This window comes from Mercurialis annua, linkage group LG8 (genome assembly GCF_937616625.2).
Source record: "Mercurialis annua linkage group LG8, ddMerAnnu1.2, whole genome shotgun sequence".
Classification (NCBI taxonomy): Eukaryota; Viridiplantae; Streptophyta; class Magnoliopsida; order Malpighiales; family Euphorbiaceae; genus Mercurialis; species Mercurialis annua.
The window spans coordinates 13733324-13748825 of NC_065577.1; the positions used below are offsets into that span (position 1 = coordinate 13733324).

Here is a 15502-nt window from a genome sequence, read left to right on the forward strand (position 1 = left end):
TTTGGTTGAAGTGGAAGTTGACCAAGATCTTAGAGAGAATAGGAAAGATACTTTGGCGCGGGGAAGGAACAAATTCAAATATACTGGTGATGTTTCCCTTGGGCTGAAATTGAAGGCGATAGAAGGAGGAGTTAAAAAGCCCAGTATGAAATCTGGGCCCAGTAAAAAAAGCCAAACAAAAACGAGAGGTAAATTAATGCCTTTTAGTGACATTTCAAATTTGATAGAAGGTAAAGGAGAGGGGAGTACAGGGTTTCCAGGGGATAAAATTGATGAAGGAGGAGAGAAGAAGCCATCACTCATTTCTAATCAACCTGATTTGGATGATGGAGGAGTTACTTTTGCTACGGTGGACTCTGCGGTGCAGGGCCACCGATTCCAATGAATCTCTTTTGTTGGAACGTTCAAGGGATGGGCAACCCTAGAACGTTCAAAGATCTCAATGATCATGTGCGCATGATCAAGCCTTGTCTTGTTTTTCTTATGGAGACGAAGATGGTTGTTAGTAAGTTAGAAAGTATCAAGTATAAGCTGAATATGGAGGGTTGCTTCGGAGTAAGCTGTGAAGGGAAGAGTGGAGGTTTAGCTCTCTTTTGGGATAGTTCTGTATCAATTTCAATAAAGAGTTACTCTAGCTTTCATATTGATTGTTTTGTAGAGGATGTAAATCAGCTGCAATGGAGGTTCACTGGGTTTTATGGTAATCCAACACAATCTCAAAGAATCCATTCTTGGATGCTTCTGAAGAGATTGAAGGATTTGTTCTCGGGTCCTTGGGTTTGCGGTGGAGATTTCAATGAGATCTTAGATGCTTCTGAGAAGGATGGAGGTAATCCTAGGCCTGAGTATCTTATTAGAAATTTCAAGGAATCATTAGAGTATTGTGAGCTTTTTGATACTAATGTTTCGGAGAAAGGTTTCTCTTGGTGGTGCAAGAGAGCGTCTGGAGTTATCAGAGAAAGGTTAGATCGTTTTGTTATTAATCTAGGGTGGCAAACGCTCTACCCTAACTTTGGAGCTCATCTTCTCGATTTTGGTAATTCTGATCATAGACCTATTCTGTTATATGGTCAGAAGAAGCGGAATTTCAGGAATAGAAGAAGAGGGAGTAGATTTCATCTGGAAGAGGTATGGACTACTCATGCTGAATTTAAAGATAAAGTTGCTGAGGTGTGGAATTCTGGGGATAGAGTGATGTCTATGGAGGAGATTCCTAGGAAGCTGAATTTTTGTGCTAAAGAGTTAGGGCATTGGGGAAGACTTAAGTTTGGGAATTTACAGAAAAGAATTGCAGAGAAGAAAGGCACTTTAAAGAATATTCTTAATGCTAGTAATGGTTGTGTTTCCTTGGAGCAGGTGAAATCTGTGGAATTGGAGATTGAGGAGCTGGTAAGGCAAGAAGAGATTTTTTTGGCGGTAGCGATCTCGGGTGGATTGGTTAGCTCATGGAGATCAGAATTCTCGATACTTTCATATGAAGGCATCAAAGAGAAGAGCTGCGAACAGGATTGAGGGGCTTCAGGATGAGAATGGCAACTGGAAAGAAGAACCTAATGAGATTCAGGAGATAATTCAGAGTTATTTTGCAAATCTTTTTGAGTCCTCTAATCCTAGTGACCAAGAGATTCAGAAAGTGACTCAACATGTGGAGGCTTCTATTACAAATGAGATGAATGAGAAACTGATCAGAAGTTTTACTGCTGAGGAAGTTATTAACGCTATCAGAGATACTCCAGCTACTAAGGCTCCCGGTAGAGATGGCTTCCCTGCGTTATTTTTCCAAAAATATTGGGATATAGTTGGAGAGGACGTGGTTAAGGTATGTCTTAATATCTTGAATGATGATGGTGATTTAAGGTGTATTAATCAAACTGTTATTGCTTTAATTCCTAAAGTAAAGAAAGCTGCTAGGATGACCCAATTTAGACCCATTAGTCTTTGTAATGTGATTTACAAATTTATGTCTAAGGTCTTAGCAAACAGGTTTAAAAACACCTTAGATAGAGTTATAGATGTTGCTCAGAGTGCTTTTATTCCTGATAGACAGATTATTGATAATGGTCTTATTGGTTTCGAGTGTATTCATGTAATCAAAAAATCTGTTAGGAAGAAGAATGGGCATGCTGCCATTAAGCTTGACATGGCAAAAGCCTATGATAAAGTAGAATGGAGGTTTCTAAAAGCTATGATGGAGAGAATGGGCTACTGTAGAGGGTGGATTAAGAAAATTATGAATTGTTTAAATTCTGTCCAGTTTTCATTTCTGGTGGAAGGGCAGGTTAAAGGGAATATTAATCCAGAGAGAGGTCTGAGGCAGGGTGATCCGCTCTCACCCTATCTCTTCCTTATTTGTGCTCAAGGCTTGTCGAGTTTGTTGAATTCAGCGATTGATAATGATTTGATTAGGGGTTTAAAGTTTGGAGATAATTGTGTGGTGTCCCATTTATTTTTTGCTGATGACAGCCTTATCTTTACCAGAGCAAATGTAAATGATTGTGCAGTTATTAGAGATATTTTGCAGGTTTATAGTAAAGCTTCAGGTCAGACTATTAATCTTGATAAGTCTGCTATATGTTTTGGCAAGGGAGCTGATGTGAGACTTCAAAATGAAATTAGCCAGATTCTTCAAATTCCTATTACTGAATGCCATGAAAAGTACTTAGGGCTTCCCTCTTCAGTAGGAAGGAGTAAAAGCCAGAGTTTCAAGTCTATCAAGGAAAGAATCTGGAACAAGTTGCAGAGTTGGAAAGGAAGTCTTTTTTCTAGTGGAGGGAAGGAAGTACTCCTCAAAGCAGTGATTCAGGCAATTCCGAGCTACTATATGAATTGCTTTAAGTTCCCAAAGAGTTTAATTAGAGAAATTGAGAGGCTTTGCTGCAGGTTTTGGTGGGGAAGTGAAGATGGAAACAATAAAATTCACTGGGCTAGATGGAAGACCTTGTGCGAGCCAAAGTGTCTTGGTGGTTTGGGTTTTAAAGACTTAGAATGTTTTAATAAGAGTCTATTGGCTAAACAAGGGTGGAGGATTTTTAAGAAGCCAGATTGTGTGCTAGCAAAAATTCTTAAGCATAGGTATTTTAAGGACGGCTCGTTCTTAACAGCAGGATGTCCTAATTCTGCTTCATATACTTGGAAAAGTATCTGGTGGGGAAGAGAGATTCTCATGGAAGGCTTAAGATGGAGGGTCGGAGATGGTAAGTCTATTTATATTTATCGAGATAAATGGCTTAACAGAGAGAAAACTTTCAGAGTGATTAGTAATCCTGTTCTTGCTGAAGATGCTGTTGTTGGGGACCTCTTCCTATGCCAGGGGCAATGGAACTTGGAGCTTTTAAAGGCCTCTTTTGTTCCAGATGATGTGCAATGTATTAGCAGTATCCCTCTAGCAAATTCTGAGCAAGAGGATCAATTGCGCTGACATTTTGATAAGTCAGGTAATTACTCTGTGAGGAGTGGTTATAGGGTGGCTTTTGATGCTAGAGTTTGTGGTTCAGGATCTGATAGTACAGGAGTGAGGCGCTGGTGGAAGTTTCTGTGGTGTTTAGCAATACCCTCAAAGATAAAGATTTTTATTTGGAGATGTTTTCAGAATTGGCTTCCTGTCAGATTGAATTTGATTAATAGAGGTATGTGTATTACTCATATATGCCCTGTTTGCAATAAAGATAGGGAGTCTGCTATTCACTGTCTTTGGTTTTGTAAAAATGCTAAGAGTGTGTGGAAGGAGTGGAATTGCTATGATAATTTTGAGGTTAGAGAAAATTGGAGTATTCAGGATTTGATTTTCTATGGCTTTCAGATTTTAGAGAAATCTGATTTTATTGTTTTTGGTGTGGTGTTATGGCTCATTTGGAATAACAGGAACGGAGTTGTGTTTGGTAGAAATTGTAAACCTGCTGCACTTGTGATTGACTGGGCTCTTAGCTATATTGAGGAGTTTAATTCTGCTAAAGTGCATTGTGCTAATATTGTCCTGCCCCATAGATTTGCAGTGGGAGATTGCATATGGGTACCTCCTAAGCCTGGGACCTTCACTGTGAATGTTGATGCAAGTTTTGACGTAGGCAATGGCAGATTCAGTACTGGTGTTGTTATCAGAGACACTTTAGGGAAGGTGAGAGCTACGGCAAATAGAAGATATGAGCAGCAAATGGATGTTAGTTCTGGAGAGGCTTGTGCTATCAGAGATGGGATCAGTTTGGCGATGGAAGCGAATCTTATACCTTTTCAGATTTTATCTGATTCGAAGGTAACAATTGATACTTTCAATAGCAAAAATTCTCCCTGTAATGAACTGAGTTTAATAGCTGAGGACTGTAGAAGAATGATACCTATGAACAGCTGCATTGGCTTTTCTTATGTCAATAGAAAGGCTAATAGGGCAGCTGATATTATGGCTAGATTGGCTTTTAAAGCTATTGATAGTTTTTCGGTTTGGTTGGGGTGTGTCCCTTCTGAAATCAAAGATTGTGTATTGGCTGATTCATCAGCTGTGAATTCTTGATTAATAAAGTTTTCTATTCAAAAAAAAAAAGATAAAAGGAGGCAAAGATTTGATTTTGAAAAAATATATTTAAAATTTTGGTCACAATTGTAAAAAAAATGATTTAAAAACTAAAAAAATTGATTGTAATTGATTAAAAAATATATATAGTACTTAAATAAAATCATTTTTGTGACACTTAGTATTTTACGGATAAAATATATATATATATATAGACACACACATATACTATATATCAATTTTTGTCTTTATATATCAATTTTTGTCTTTGAACTTAAGTTTAAAATTTAATTTAATTTTAATTTTAATTCCGAAGTGAAACGAGGGTTATTTTACTAGTATAAAATAAATATAAACTACACAGTAACCATTATGTCCCTGTTGCATATTAACGTGTTTAATAGAATAAAAAACTCTGAACAAATTATAAATCAATCATGATCATCAAATTGAAAAGTCGAAGATTCATAAAATAACAAAAATATTAGTAAAACAAATAAGAACATTCAACATCACAAATCAACTGTTAAAGATTGAGCTGAAATTGCAAATAAAGTAAAGATCAAATACATACAAACAGATTTCAACCATTGAAATACAATAGAAATCAAGAAAACATTCAAGTAATTAATTCAAATTTAACAGTTATAATTGATCATTAACTGCTCTATTGAATTTCAATTAAATTTCAATCATAAACAATTCAAAAATATCTCAGAGTGGTAATAAAAGTGAGATTGGCTTCAAAAGTGCATTTTTCTGTGTTTGATTCAAATTTAAATAGATAATTAGACTATAAAAATGACACAAATTAAAAAATATATTAGGAAAATACAAGTTGATTTGTTGTTATAAAGATACGCAATCATAATAAGTTCATTGAATCCAGATTAAAAAGAATATGTCAGCAATAATAAAGTTGAAAATGATAAAAAAATGATTTAAATGACATTGCATTCAAATTATAGCCGTTATACATACATTAACACTTAATAACCAAATATTGTTGCTAAAAATCACATTTATTTAATTTATTTCTTATATTAATGCAGATATGGAGAATATTATAATTTTTTTTCATTACAATGGAAAACGGAACCAAAACATGGAGTACAATAACTTTGAAACTATGGGAATGTTGATATGAAAAGAGAGTGATTGTAAAGAATTTCTGCAAATACTGTTATAGCAACTGCAAAAGCTCTTGTCATGATGAATCCTGCGATGCATTGGTGATGCGTATATAATGCAGCTTGAGTAGTAAAGTTTTGCACTATGAATGTGAACCACCTGCTTGGAGATCAAATAGCAAGTGAAATCAAAATTACCCACCAATGAAGATTACTGACAACACTAAATGATTAATCAATAATTGCTAATCAACAATAAAGAAAAGAAATCAATACAAACTGATTCAGAATAAATGTTTAAGAGAGTTTTAATTGAATTTTTATAGTTGTTGTTGTTCTTAAAGTGTCTAACCACTTAAATAAAGTGGTTATGGGGTATTTATAACACTCAACAACTCTTCTCTAAATCATCAAAGAAGATGACAAAATTCATGCTGAAAAGCACTGGGTAGCGCCCGCTACTTGTCACGACCCATTTTTATGAATTGCGACCGGCGCTAGGGTATGGGTAATGTAGTACCAAAACCCGTAGCTAGCCTTTCAATTAACATATAAACATATAAACCTGCAGAAAACCAATGCTCGGGGACAACCGAGACTTCAGCCTAAATCTAGCAGTTATTATATTCAACAATTAAAATAACATGCTTTCCAATAATAGTATTTAATCGGCTTAACATAAATAATCCGAAATAATCGTTTAACATGCCAGAGCAATAAATAATCAGTCAGACCAATCTGAAAAAAACTATAATAATAATAAAGACGTCTAGTTACTACTGCGGTCTAAGAATAAAACAGTTTTACAATTTATCAAAATAAATGGAACCTCCGAAGAAAAGTAAATGCGGAGATCACCAGACTCTCTCAGATCATAACCCTGGGAAAATTGGGAAAACAACGGGGTCAGATATACTGAGATGAGTTTATACCACTATCTACATTTATTAAGTGGAAAACCTTTAAAACCGTTTAAAACATTTATTGACGATATTACGAATAATAGTTGGAACCCTAATCCACAATTCTAAATAATAAACATAATCCAATAGGTCTGCTCCCGAGAGCTGAGCTACACCGAGTTACCACTGACCACACTTATACTAGAGTCCCGAGAGCTGAGCTACACCGAGTTACTCTACCTGGTCCCGAGAGCTATGCTCACACCGAGTTACCACATTTCCATATATAACTTACCCATATCAATACCGGTGCGCACGCAGTCCTAATGATGCCCATTAGGTAGCATGTTCCAACCAAAAGCCATAATATAAAAACAATTCGAAATATACGTACAATATATATATTTAATATTAAAATAACAATATACTTAATAAAGCGGTAAATAGTAAGTACAAACTCACTGCTTGCTAATCCACGTGAATACCGGCAAGCAACTAATCCTGGTTCGCCTCTGGAGCACGAACAATAGACGGGTCTAGACAAATAAAATAATTATTAGAAACAGACCCTAACTCTAGAGAGTACTAGACACCACATAGGACTAGCACAAATTAACACGTCGGAATAAAACAAGCCAGAACACACAAAAATACCCAATAGATAATAAACGTTCAATTTGCACAAGTCTATTGAGTTCTCGCTTTAAAATCCAATTTATGAATATTATTTAATAATCTTTAAATAATAATTAATTTCCAAATAGTGGGTTAGCCGAGCTACCAATAACTACCAAGCTAACCTCACTTGTCGGGTGACCTAAGTCTAACACAACTCAAAACGTTTATCAAATATAAACCCGAGTTTATATTTATAAAATAATTTAACAAAATAATAATCCATTTTAAAAGCGGAACCCAATGACTTCAAGATTTTAAGTTTATAAAAGTTTAGGGGTTAAACTGTACTTTAGCCAATTAGTGGTTATACTGTATTTTTGCCAATTTAGGGACTAAATTGTATTTTGGCCAATTTGATATTTAAAATCAAATTAATCACTTTTGTTTATAATTAATATAAAATATAACGTTACTAATCAAAAACTTAATTAAATAAGTTTTAAAAAACGTTTAAGGGCTAAATTGTAATTTAGCCAATTTCATGCCAAATTGTTATTCGAAATTAAATATAATTACCCGAGTAATTATACTTTGAGTTGTAAAATATTTAACGTTCATAATTCACGTATTCATAAGTTGATGTGAAATTCAAGTTATTACTAAAGTGACAAGTAATATTTAACTTGAAGGATTTAATTAATTTCAATAAAAACAATGAATGATTATATTAGCAAATTAGCCATCCTTAATGATGGTTTTGATGATCGTCTTTGTCACTATTGTCGCTGAGCTCCCACTTGCTAAGATCAACAAGTTAGAAGGATTCGAGCCGGTGTTGGCTCGAACACCCTCCGATGCCTAAGTCAGTCTCTGATGAGGTCTCAGTGAGAGTAATGATGAGAAGTGAATCTGAGAGTTACCTGGCTTAGGCTTCGTCTATATATACATTGCATAGTCTTTGTATCATAATAGGATTGTTTCTCTATTAGTTTCAGTTATCTCTTTGAGATTCGCCTCTATCCCTGATCTTAAGGGATTTCGGTGTTATCTTGATATCTTCAGCTGTTATAGCTGCGTACTGGGTCAAGGACCTGAATAGATCGGTCTCTGGGTCCATATTTAGGGCCGTTGTAGTGAGTCTTGTCCCTTGTTCTGGTCCTTTATCCATCATTAGTCCCTCCCGAAAAACAGTTTTGTCAAGTATTTATGCTTGTTTGTGTGACTGCTCGTTGGGGCAGTTATTTAGTTGGGCTTGGTTTTCGGCTTACTTACTTTAGAAGGAGCTTCCTAGGCCCAACCCGTCGTTTTTACTTGGGCGCTTATGGAGCTGGTTTAATTTTTAAAATTTCAAAATTGTAATCATTTGAAATCCCCTGGACTTCCGCCTGTCGCCACGTTTCGCGCAGGTAACCGCTTAACGGTTCTCTAGCTGTTTCTTTAAATGCTCTTTTCAAATTTCCTTTTTCTATTTTAACTGCTCCTTCTTCCTCCTCTGATCTGCTCTTGCTTCGGCTTCATTTCCTCCTATCTTTGGGTGTTTTCTTCCTCCTTTTATCAGGTAAATTTCTTTCATCTGCTTTATTGGTAGTGTAATTGATTCAATGCCTCGGACTAGGTCTTCTGTCTCTCTTCCCTCATCTGGTACGGCTGTAGAGAATAGGAATTCACTTGATACGTTTACCTCCAATGTTGATAAAGAGACTTTGGCTGAATTCCGTGAAGAGTATGGTATTCCTCTTAGCTATTCTCTTTCTGTCTGCGGTTCTCGAGTTGCTGCTAACACCTTCGTCGGTGACGGCAAGGTTATCGTTTATAAGGAGCAGTTGCGTTGTGGCTTGCATTTTCCTTTAGATCCTCTGATCAAAGCCTTTATTGTAGATTATCAAGTTCCTCTGGTTCAAATCCACCCTAATGCCATTAGAACTCTTTGTTGCTTCGTTGAGTTGTCTCACGAACGGGGCTTAGTCCCTTCTCTAGGTCTCCTTAGCTAACTGTTCTTCGTGTCTCGTTGCAACAATGAATTTTATGTTCGTTTAGTTGCTCATAGGGGTAAGAAGGTAGTTGAAGGTCTCCCTAAGATCACTAAACGTTGGCAGCGGTCATTTTTTGTTGTCAGTCATGATGAAGCTTTTGTTGATTTTCCTACTGAGTGGGTTGATGATGCAGCCTCGCTGGCTTTCTCTCCCCTTTCTGCTACTGAGTTGGAGGTAATAGATTCCCTTGTTGATGATGCCAAAAGTTGTATGTACGATTGTTGTGATTTAGTAGATAAATACCTTCTGCGAGAGTTTCCTCATCTTGAGTTGCCCCTTCGTGCTGTGACTGAGGGTCCTCTAGAGAGTGAGGGTACCTTATCTCAATCTTGCCATAATTCTCCTACTGCATCTTATGTAGATTTGACTGCCTCTCATAGTATGCTTCAATTTGTCTCGTTTTCTTTTACTTGATGTTTATTCATCTTTTGATTCGTTTGTTTTTGGCAAATGCAGATATGGGTGATAACTATCTTGATTCGTTGAAATTGTCCTTTGATGAAGATGTCCCTGTGATTACTGGTGTTGTTCCAGCGTCTACTTCTCTTCCTCCTAAGCCTGTGGTGAAGTTGGAGAAGTCCATAGATGCCACCCTGGCTGCCCCTTCTGCGAAAAAGAACCGTGATGGTCGTGACAAAGCCAAACAGGGCTCCGCCAAGCGACTGAAAACGAACTTGGATGCTTGCCCCAGTCCCAGGGAGTGGTTGGAGCGAAACGTGGACAATGTGACTGTGACCTCTCCTGGTATTGCGTCTCTTTGCTCGCAGTTTGTTCAATTCCCTCAGGATATGGAGTCCTGGACCGATCTCTCGGAAAGTGATGCCTGTGACCGGGTTGACATCGCTTTACTTCAGGTTTGAAATAATTCCCTCCTCGTTGTCTTTTCTTTCTTCTTTTTCTCTGTTTTTGTTTAGTTGTTTATTCGTACTGTGTTCTGTCAGCTTTTGCAAGGGAATGCTTTGATGCGTCGTCACCGAGATGAGATGGTCTCATTGAGTCACAAGCATGAAAAGGAGATGGCTTCCCTTTGGGCAACTGCGGCTACGGAGAAGGTCAGGTTGTCCAAGCTGAGTCAGACGGCTGCTGATCGCCTGAAAATTATGGAGAAAAAGGTCTCTGATCGTGAGAATGCTCTGATGGAATTGAGGCTGTCCTATGACAAGTTGTTGCAGGAGCAGAGAAGTAGCAGACAGGATGCTAATGTGTACGTAAGCGGGTGTTTGACTGATTTCTGCTCTACCGTCATTAAAATTGTGCGTGCAGATTACCCGGAGTATGATATAAGTAAGTTCCTGTCCATTGATCTTCGCGCGCTGGGTCAGCGTGTTGCGGCCAAGGTGGCTGCAAAGAAAGCAGGGCGGAGTGTCTCTCCTATTCTTCCGTCGGATGTAGTTAATGATGGGGCTATTGATGCGATCGGATCCGAGGAGAATGTCAAAGGTGCTGAGGAGAAGGAAGTGACGCCTTCTTCTGAAATTCTTGCTGGGACTGAGGTGGCTGCGCTGTCTACTGAGTTTACCCCCGATGTTGAAGCTAGTGCCTCAGACCAAGGGCTGGGTGACGTGGACCCAATTGACGTTTTGCTTCCCGTAGGAGATGCGGTTGGTCCAAAGGAGGGAGCGACCCTGCCAGAGGAAGATGTATAGGCCGTGTGTTTGGCCGTTTTGTTTCTTTTTCTTGCTACTTGTTAGGTAGCTTTTGTACGTAGTTGGGGAGTCTTTATAGTAGACTCCCTTCTTTTGGTTAACTGAAAAATTTGTATTTTCATATTTCAAGTGTTGGCGACTGGTTGCAGAGTCGTCTTGTTGCGTCATATACTTTTATATGAACATGTGTAGCTTCGTCCTGCGTCTTCGTCATACTACTGGTTCAACTCTTGTGGTTGACATAAATAGCAGAATAAATTAAAGGAAGTAAGAAGAAAAGAAGTAACTTTATTCATGAATGGTGGTTACATCTTTTACTGAAGGTATAGCTTCAGATTTTCAACATTCCAAGTCCGGGGTAATGGAGTCTCATCTAGGTGAGCTATTTTGTATGCTCCCTTGCCGACTACTGCTACTACGCGATATGGACCGTCCCAGTTGGCCTCTAATTTTCCAACTCCGGCGGCTCCTCTTCCAATTTCTGCCTTCTTCAGGACTAAGTCTCCTTCTTCGAATTTTCTTTCTTTGACTCGGGCGTTGTGGTACTTGGTCATCTGCCTGCGATATGCCTCAGCTCGGACTACTACCTGCTGTCTTCTTTCTTCGAGGAGGTCCAGGCATAGCCTCAGGGACTCCTCGTTGTGATCTTCGTCTAAGACCTGAACTCGTAAAGTCGGCATCACAAGTTCTACTGGGAGAACAGCTTCGGTGCCATACGTGAGGCGAAATGGGGTTTCCCCTGTTGCTTTTCTGGGGGTGGTTCGATAGGCCTAGACCACATGATAAAGCTCATCAATCAATCTCCCTTTTAAGTCTCCTAGCCTCTTCTTTATTCCAGAAAGGATGGTGCAGTTGGTGACTTCTGTTAGTTCGTTGGTTTGCGGGTGTGCTACTGAGGAGAATTTTAAGAGAATTCCTAGCCCAGTGCAGAAATCTCTGAAGCTGGCGCAGTCAAATTGCTTCCCGTTGTCTGTGACTAGGGCATGTGGAGTGCCGAACCTGTGACATGTTAATGTGTGGTTTTGTTTTGCTTTTGACTAAAGGAAAAAATGAAAACACAAAATACCTGCTCATGACTTCGTTTGATAACCACTTCTGGATTTTTTTACTTGTAATGGTGCTCATGGGTTGTACCTCTATCCACTTGGTGAAATGGTCGACTGCGACGACTATAAACTTTACCTGTCCTCTCGCTGGGACAAAAGGTCCCAGTATGTCTACTCCCCAGATCATGAAAGGCCAAGGGCTTCCAATAGTTGACTGGTGAGCGGCTGGGGTTCTGATGAGCGACCCAAATTACTGGAATTTATCGCACTTCTTGACCATTTCTTCAGCGTCTTTTTTCATCGTGGGCCAATAAAATCCCTGTAACATTGCTTTCCTGTATAGAGTGACTGCGCCCACGTGAGCTCCACATTCTCCTTCATGGATTTCCCGAAGGATGTAGCTTCCTTCTTCTAGTGATATGCATTTAGACCATGGGTGTGTGACTGAATTCCGGTACAGTGCTCCCTCTATTAGTGAGTAAACTGAGGAAATTCGAACTAGCTTAGCCGCCTCGGTACGTCCTTCAGGTAGGACTCCGTCCGCCAAATATGCCACTATGGGTTGCATCCATGGATCAAGTACTGCGACTGGTAACACCTGCTGCTCCTCTACTGTTGGTGTTATCCGTTCCTCCTTCATTTGGAGTGATACATATAGCTGGCTTTTCACTGCGGCTGCCTTGGCTATTGCATCTGCTCTGGTGTTCTCTTATTTGGGGATGGGTATTATTTCCCATTGTCCTCCGTTCTTTTCGATCTTCTTGAGTTGTTCCTTTGCTCTTGCCATGTATTTCGCCATGTTCTGGTCCTTGGTCTGGAATTGTCCCAGAACCTGGCTAGTGACTAGTTGGGAATCACTGTGGATTTTTAACTTTTCCGCCTTTACTTCAATTGCGATTTCGAGTCCTGTTAAGAGGGCCCCATATTCTGCTACATTGTTAGCGTATGGCAGAAATATTTGCCTGAGAAATGAATAAAACATATTTGTACCTGCCACATTGTTGGTAGCCTTGAAGCTTAGGTGTACTGCATACTCAATTGCGATTTTGTGAGGTCCTAATAGGACTACGCCTGCTCCGGCTCCTTGGTCACTGGAGGCTCCGTCTACGAATAGGTTCCATGTTAACTCCTCGGTTACTGAGTCACACGGTTTCTCTGTCATCTCTGCCACAAAATCCGCGAGTGCCTGGGCTTTCAAGGTGGTCGTTGGTTCGTACCTGATGTCGTGCTCTCCCAGTTGTACCGACCAACTGACCAATCGTCCCGAAGTCTCAGGTCGATACATTGCTTTCCTCAAAGGCTGGTTTGTGCGCACTATGACTGTGTGTCCTTGGAAATACGGTTTGAGCTTTTTGGTGGTTATGACGACGGCAAGTGCAAGTTTGTCTATGGTTGGGTAATTGAGCTCTGCCCCTTTTAGCGTTCTGCTTATGTAGTATATCGGCCATTGCTCCTCCTCTTCCTCCCGTACTAGTACTGAGGCGATAGTCTCTCTCCCTACCGATAAGTACAGGTACAGGTTCTCCCCGGCTACGGGCCTACTCAGTAGGGGCGGGTTAGTCAAGAATGACTTCAATTCTTCGAATGCGACTCGGCAATCCTCATCCCATTTGAATTTCTTCATGTTCCGGAGTTGTTTGAAAAACGGCAGGCATTTTTTGGCTGAGGAAGAAATGAAACGTCCCAGCGCAGTGACTCTGCCATTCAACTTCTGTACGTCCCTCACACTTTGGGGGGCCTTCATATCCATCACTGCTTGGATCTTCTCCGGGTTTGCTTCTATTCCTCGTTGGCTGATCAAATAGCCTAGGAATTTCCCTGCTTTAACACCGACAGCACATTTTGCCGGGTTGAGTTTCATTCCGAACTTGTTCAGGACTTTGAAGGTTTCTTCTAAGTCCTGGGCGTGTTCCTCTGCTGTCAGGCTTTTCACAATTATGTCATCCACGTAGGCTTCTACATTCCTCCCCAGCTGGTCTTGGAACATAAAGTTGACTAGACGTTGATAGGTGGCTCCTGCGTTCTTTAATCCAAACGGCATGACTTTGTAACAGTACGTGCCTCGGTCATTGACGAATGAAGTTTTCTCTTGATCCTTCTCCTCCATCGGTATTTGATGATACCCTTGCGCTGCGTCTACAAAGCTATATAGGAGATAGCAGGCTGTTGAGTCCACTAACTGGTCTATGTTGGGGAGCGGGTAGCTGTCCTTTGGGCATGCTTTGTTCAAATCTGTGAAATCGACGCACATCCTGTACTTCCTGTTTGCCTTCTTTACTAGGACCACATTTGCCACCCATTCAGGGTAGAAAACTTCGCGAATGAAATCTGCTGCCTCCAATATGTTTACTTCGTCTGCGATTATCTTCTGCCTCTCCTCAGTGAATCTCCTCTTCTTTTGGACTTTAGGTACGCTCCCTGGGATCACGTTCAGCTTGTGCGACGCTACTTTGGGATCGATTCCCACGATCTCTGTTGGTTCAGTGGCAAAAGACTCCACGTTCTTTTTCAGTATCTCTGTTATTTCCTGCGCTACCTTTTCTGGTACATCAGTGCCTACTTTGACCATCTTGGTCTCAGTTAGGTGAAGTTCTTTCATGACGCCTACTGGTTCTGCTCCTTGTGACTCTTCCTCTTCTACTGCGTCTCCTGGGAACGCCTCAATAGTCAAGCTCTCGTCTTCCTTTGTCCTTACCAAGCAGCATTCCTTAGCTATCTCCTGGTCTCCTCTAACTACTACTATCACTGATGACGTTGGCATTTTCAGGGTCAGCAGTCTGATGCTAGTCACTGCTCCCGACCGGTATAAGAATGGTCTGCCCAGTATGCTGTTGTAGGCCAGGGGAAGGTCTACTACATTAAACTGAGCATGCATCCTTTTGACTGGCCCTTCACTTCTATTTCCCAATTCTACATATAAGCTTACTGTTCCTTCCGGACGTATTGGTGCCCCTCCCAGGCCTACTAGTGGGACTGAGGACTTCCGCAGGTCTGTTGCTGAGCCTTTCATCTCTTTGAATGCCTCCAAGGTTAATAAGTTCACAGAACTGCCTTCATCTACCAGTATCCGTTTTACTAGGTGATTTCTGATTATGGCTTCTATCACCAACGCGTCATTGTGTGGTCCCTTCACATGATGTCCATCGTCTGGCCCGAACGATATCTCTGGGATTACTTCTCTTTCAATTGCGAACACCGTGGCCGACCCTCTTCTGTTCCTTTTCTTTTTCTTATTATTGTTGTAGGGCTCTCCTCCTTCTATCACGTTTACTACGCCTGCGACCTCTTTCTGCTTCTAGTTTTGTTCCTCCTTTTCTGTTGACTCCCCTTTTCTTTTATCTCCGGGTCTGTCGTTGACAAACTTCTTCAAGAGTCTAGACTGGATTAGCTGCTCTATTTCTCTCTTGAGGTCCCAACATCTGTTCGTGTCGTGGCCATAGCCCTCATGGAAACGACAGTATTTGCTCTTGTCTCTCTGGATGTCCGGATCCATCTTCCGGGGTGTGTTGAACATCACTCGGTTTTGTTTCATCCAGCTGAGTATGTATACTGGGGCTTTATTCAACGGGGTGAAATCGTAGGGTCTATGCCCTGCGCCATATCGCTGAGTCTGTGGCCTTTCT

General features: G+C 40.3%; 2 protein-coding genes across 2 annotated transcripts; one reads left to right on the forward strand and one right to left on the reverse strand.

Annotated features, from left to right (window-relative positions):
• Positions 1-411: 411 nt before the first annotated feature.
• Positions 412-4504, forward strand: LOC126661668 (uncharacterized). Its single transcript, XM_050355524.1, has 3 exons — positions 412-1389; positions 1481-3365; positions 3435-4504. The coding sequence occupies exons 1-3, from the start codon at positions 412-414 to the stop codon at positions 4502-4504; spliced, it is 3933 nt and encodes a 1310-aa protein (XP_050211481.1).
• Positions 4505-11147: 6643 nt separating this feature from the next.
• Positions 11148-12519, reverse strand: LOC126661669 (uncharacterized). Its single transcript, XM_050355525.1, has 4 exons — positions 12134-12519; positions 11968-12079; positions 11610-11870; positions 11148-11492 (listed from the first exon to the last, which is right to left on the reverse strand). Exons 1-4 carry the CDS (start codon positions 12517-12519, stop codon positions 11148-11150), a joined length of 1104 nt encoding a protein of 367 aa, XP_050211482.1.
• Between the last annotated feature and the right edge of the window lie 2983 nt (positions 12520-15502).

What these genes read in the sequence shown, in the direction of transcription:
- LOC126661668 (XM_050355524.1), top strand. Translation starts at nt 412, where the DNA reads ATGGGCAACCCTAGAACGTTCAAAGATCTCAATGATCATGTGCGCATG. An exon ending in AATTGGAGATTGAGGAGCTG is followed by an intron (nt 1,390 to 1,480) that starts GTAAGGCAAGAA and finishes TTTCATATGAAG; the next exon opens with GCATCAAAGAGAAGAGCTGC. An exon ending in TGTTCCAGATGATGTGCAAT is followed by an intron (nt 3,366 to 3,434) that starts GTATTAGCAGTA and finishes TTGATAAGTCAG; the next exon opens with GTAATTACTCTGTGAGGAGT.
- LOC126661669 (XM_050355525.1), bottom strand. Translation starts at nt 12,519, where the DNA reads ATGAAGGAGGAACGGATAACACCAACAGTAGAGGAGCAGCAGGTGTTA. An exon ending in AAGAAGTGCGATAAATTCCA is followed by an intron (nt 12,080 to 12,133) that starts GTAATTTGGGTC and finishes AACTATTGGAAG; the next exon opens with CCCTTGGCCTTTCATGATCT. An exon ending in TTGATGAGCTTTATCATGTG is followed by an intron (nt 11,493 to 11,609) that starts GTCTAGGCCTAT and finishes TTACGAGTTCAG; the next exon opens with GTCTTAGACGAAGATCACAA.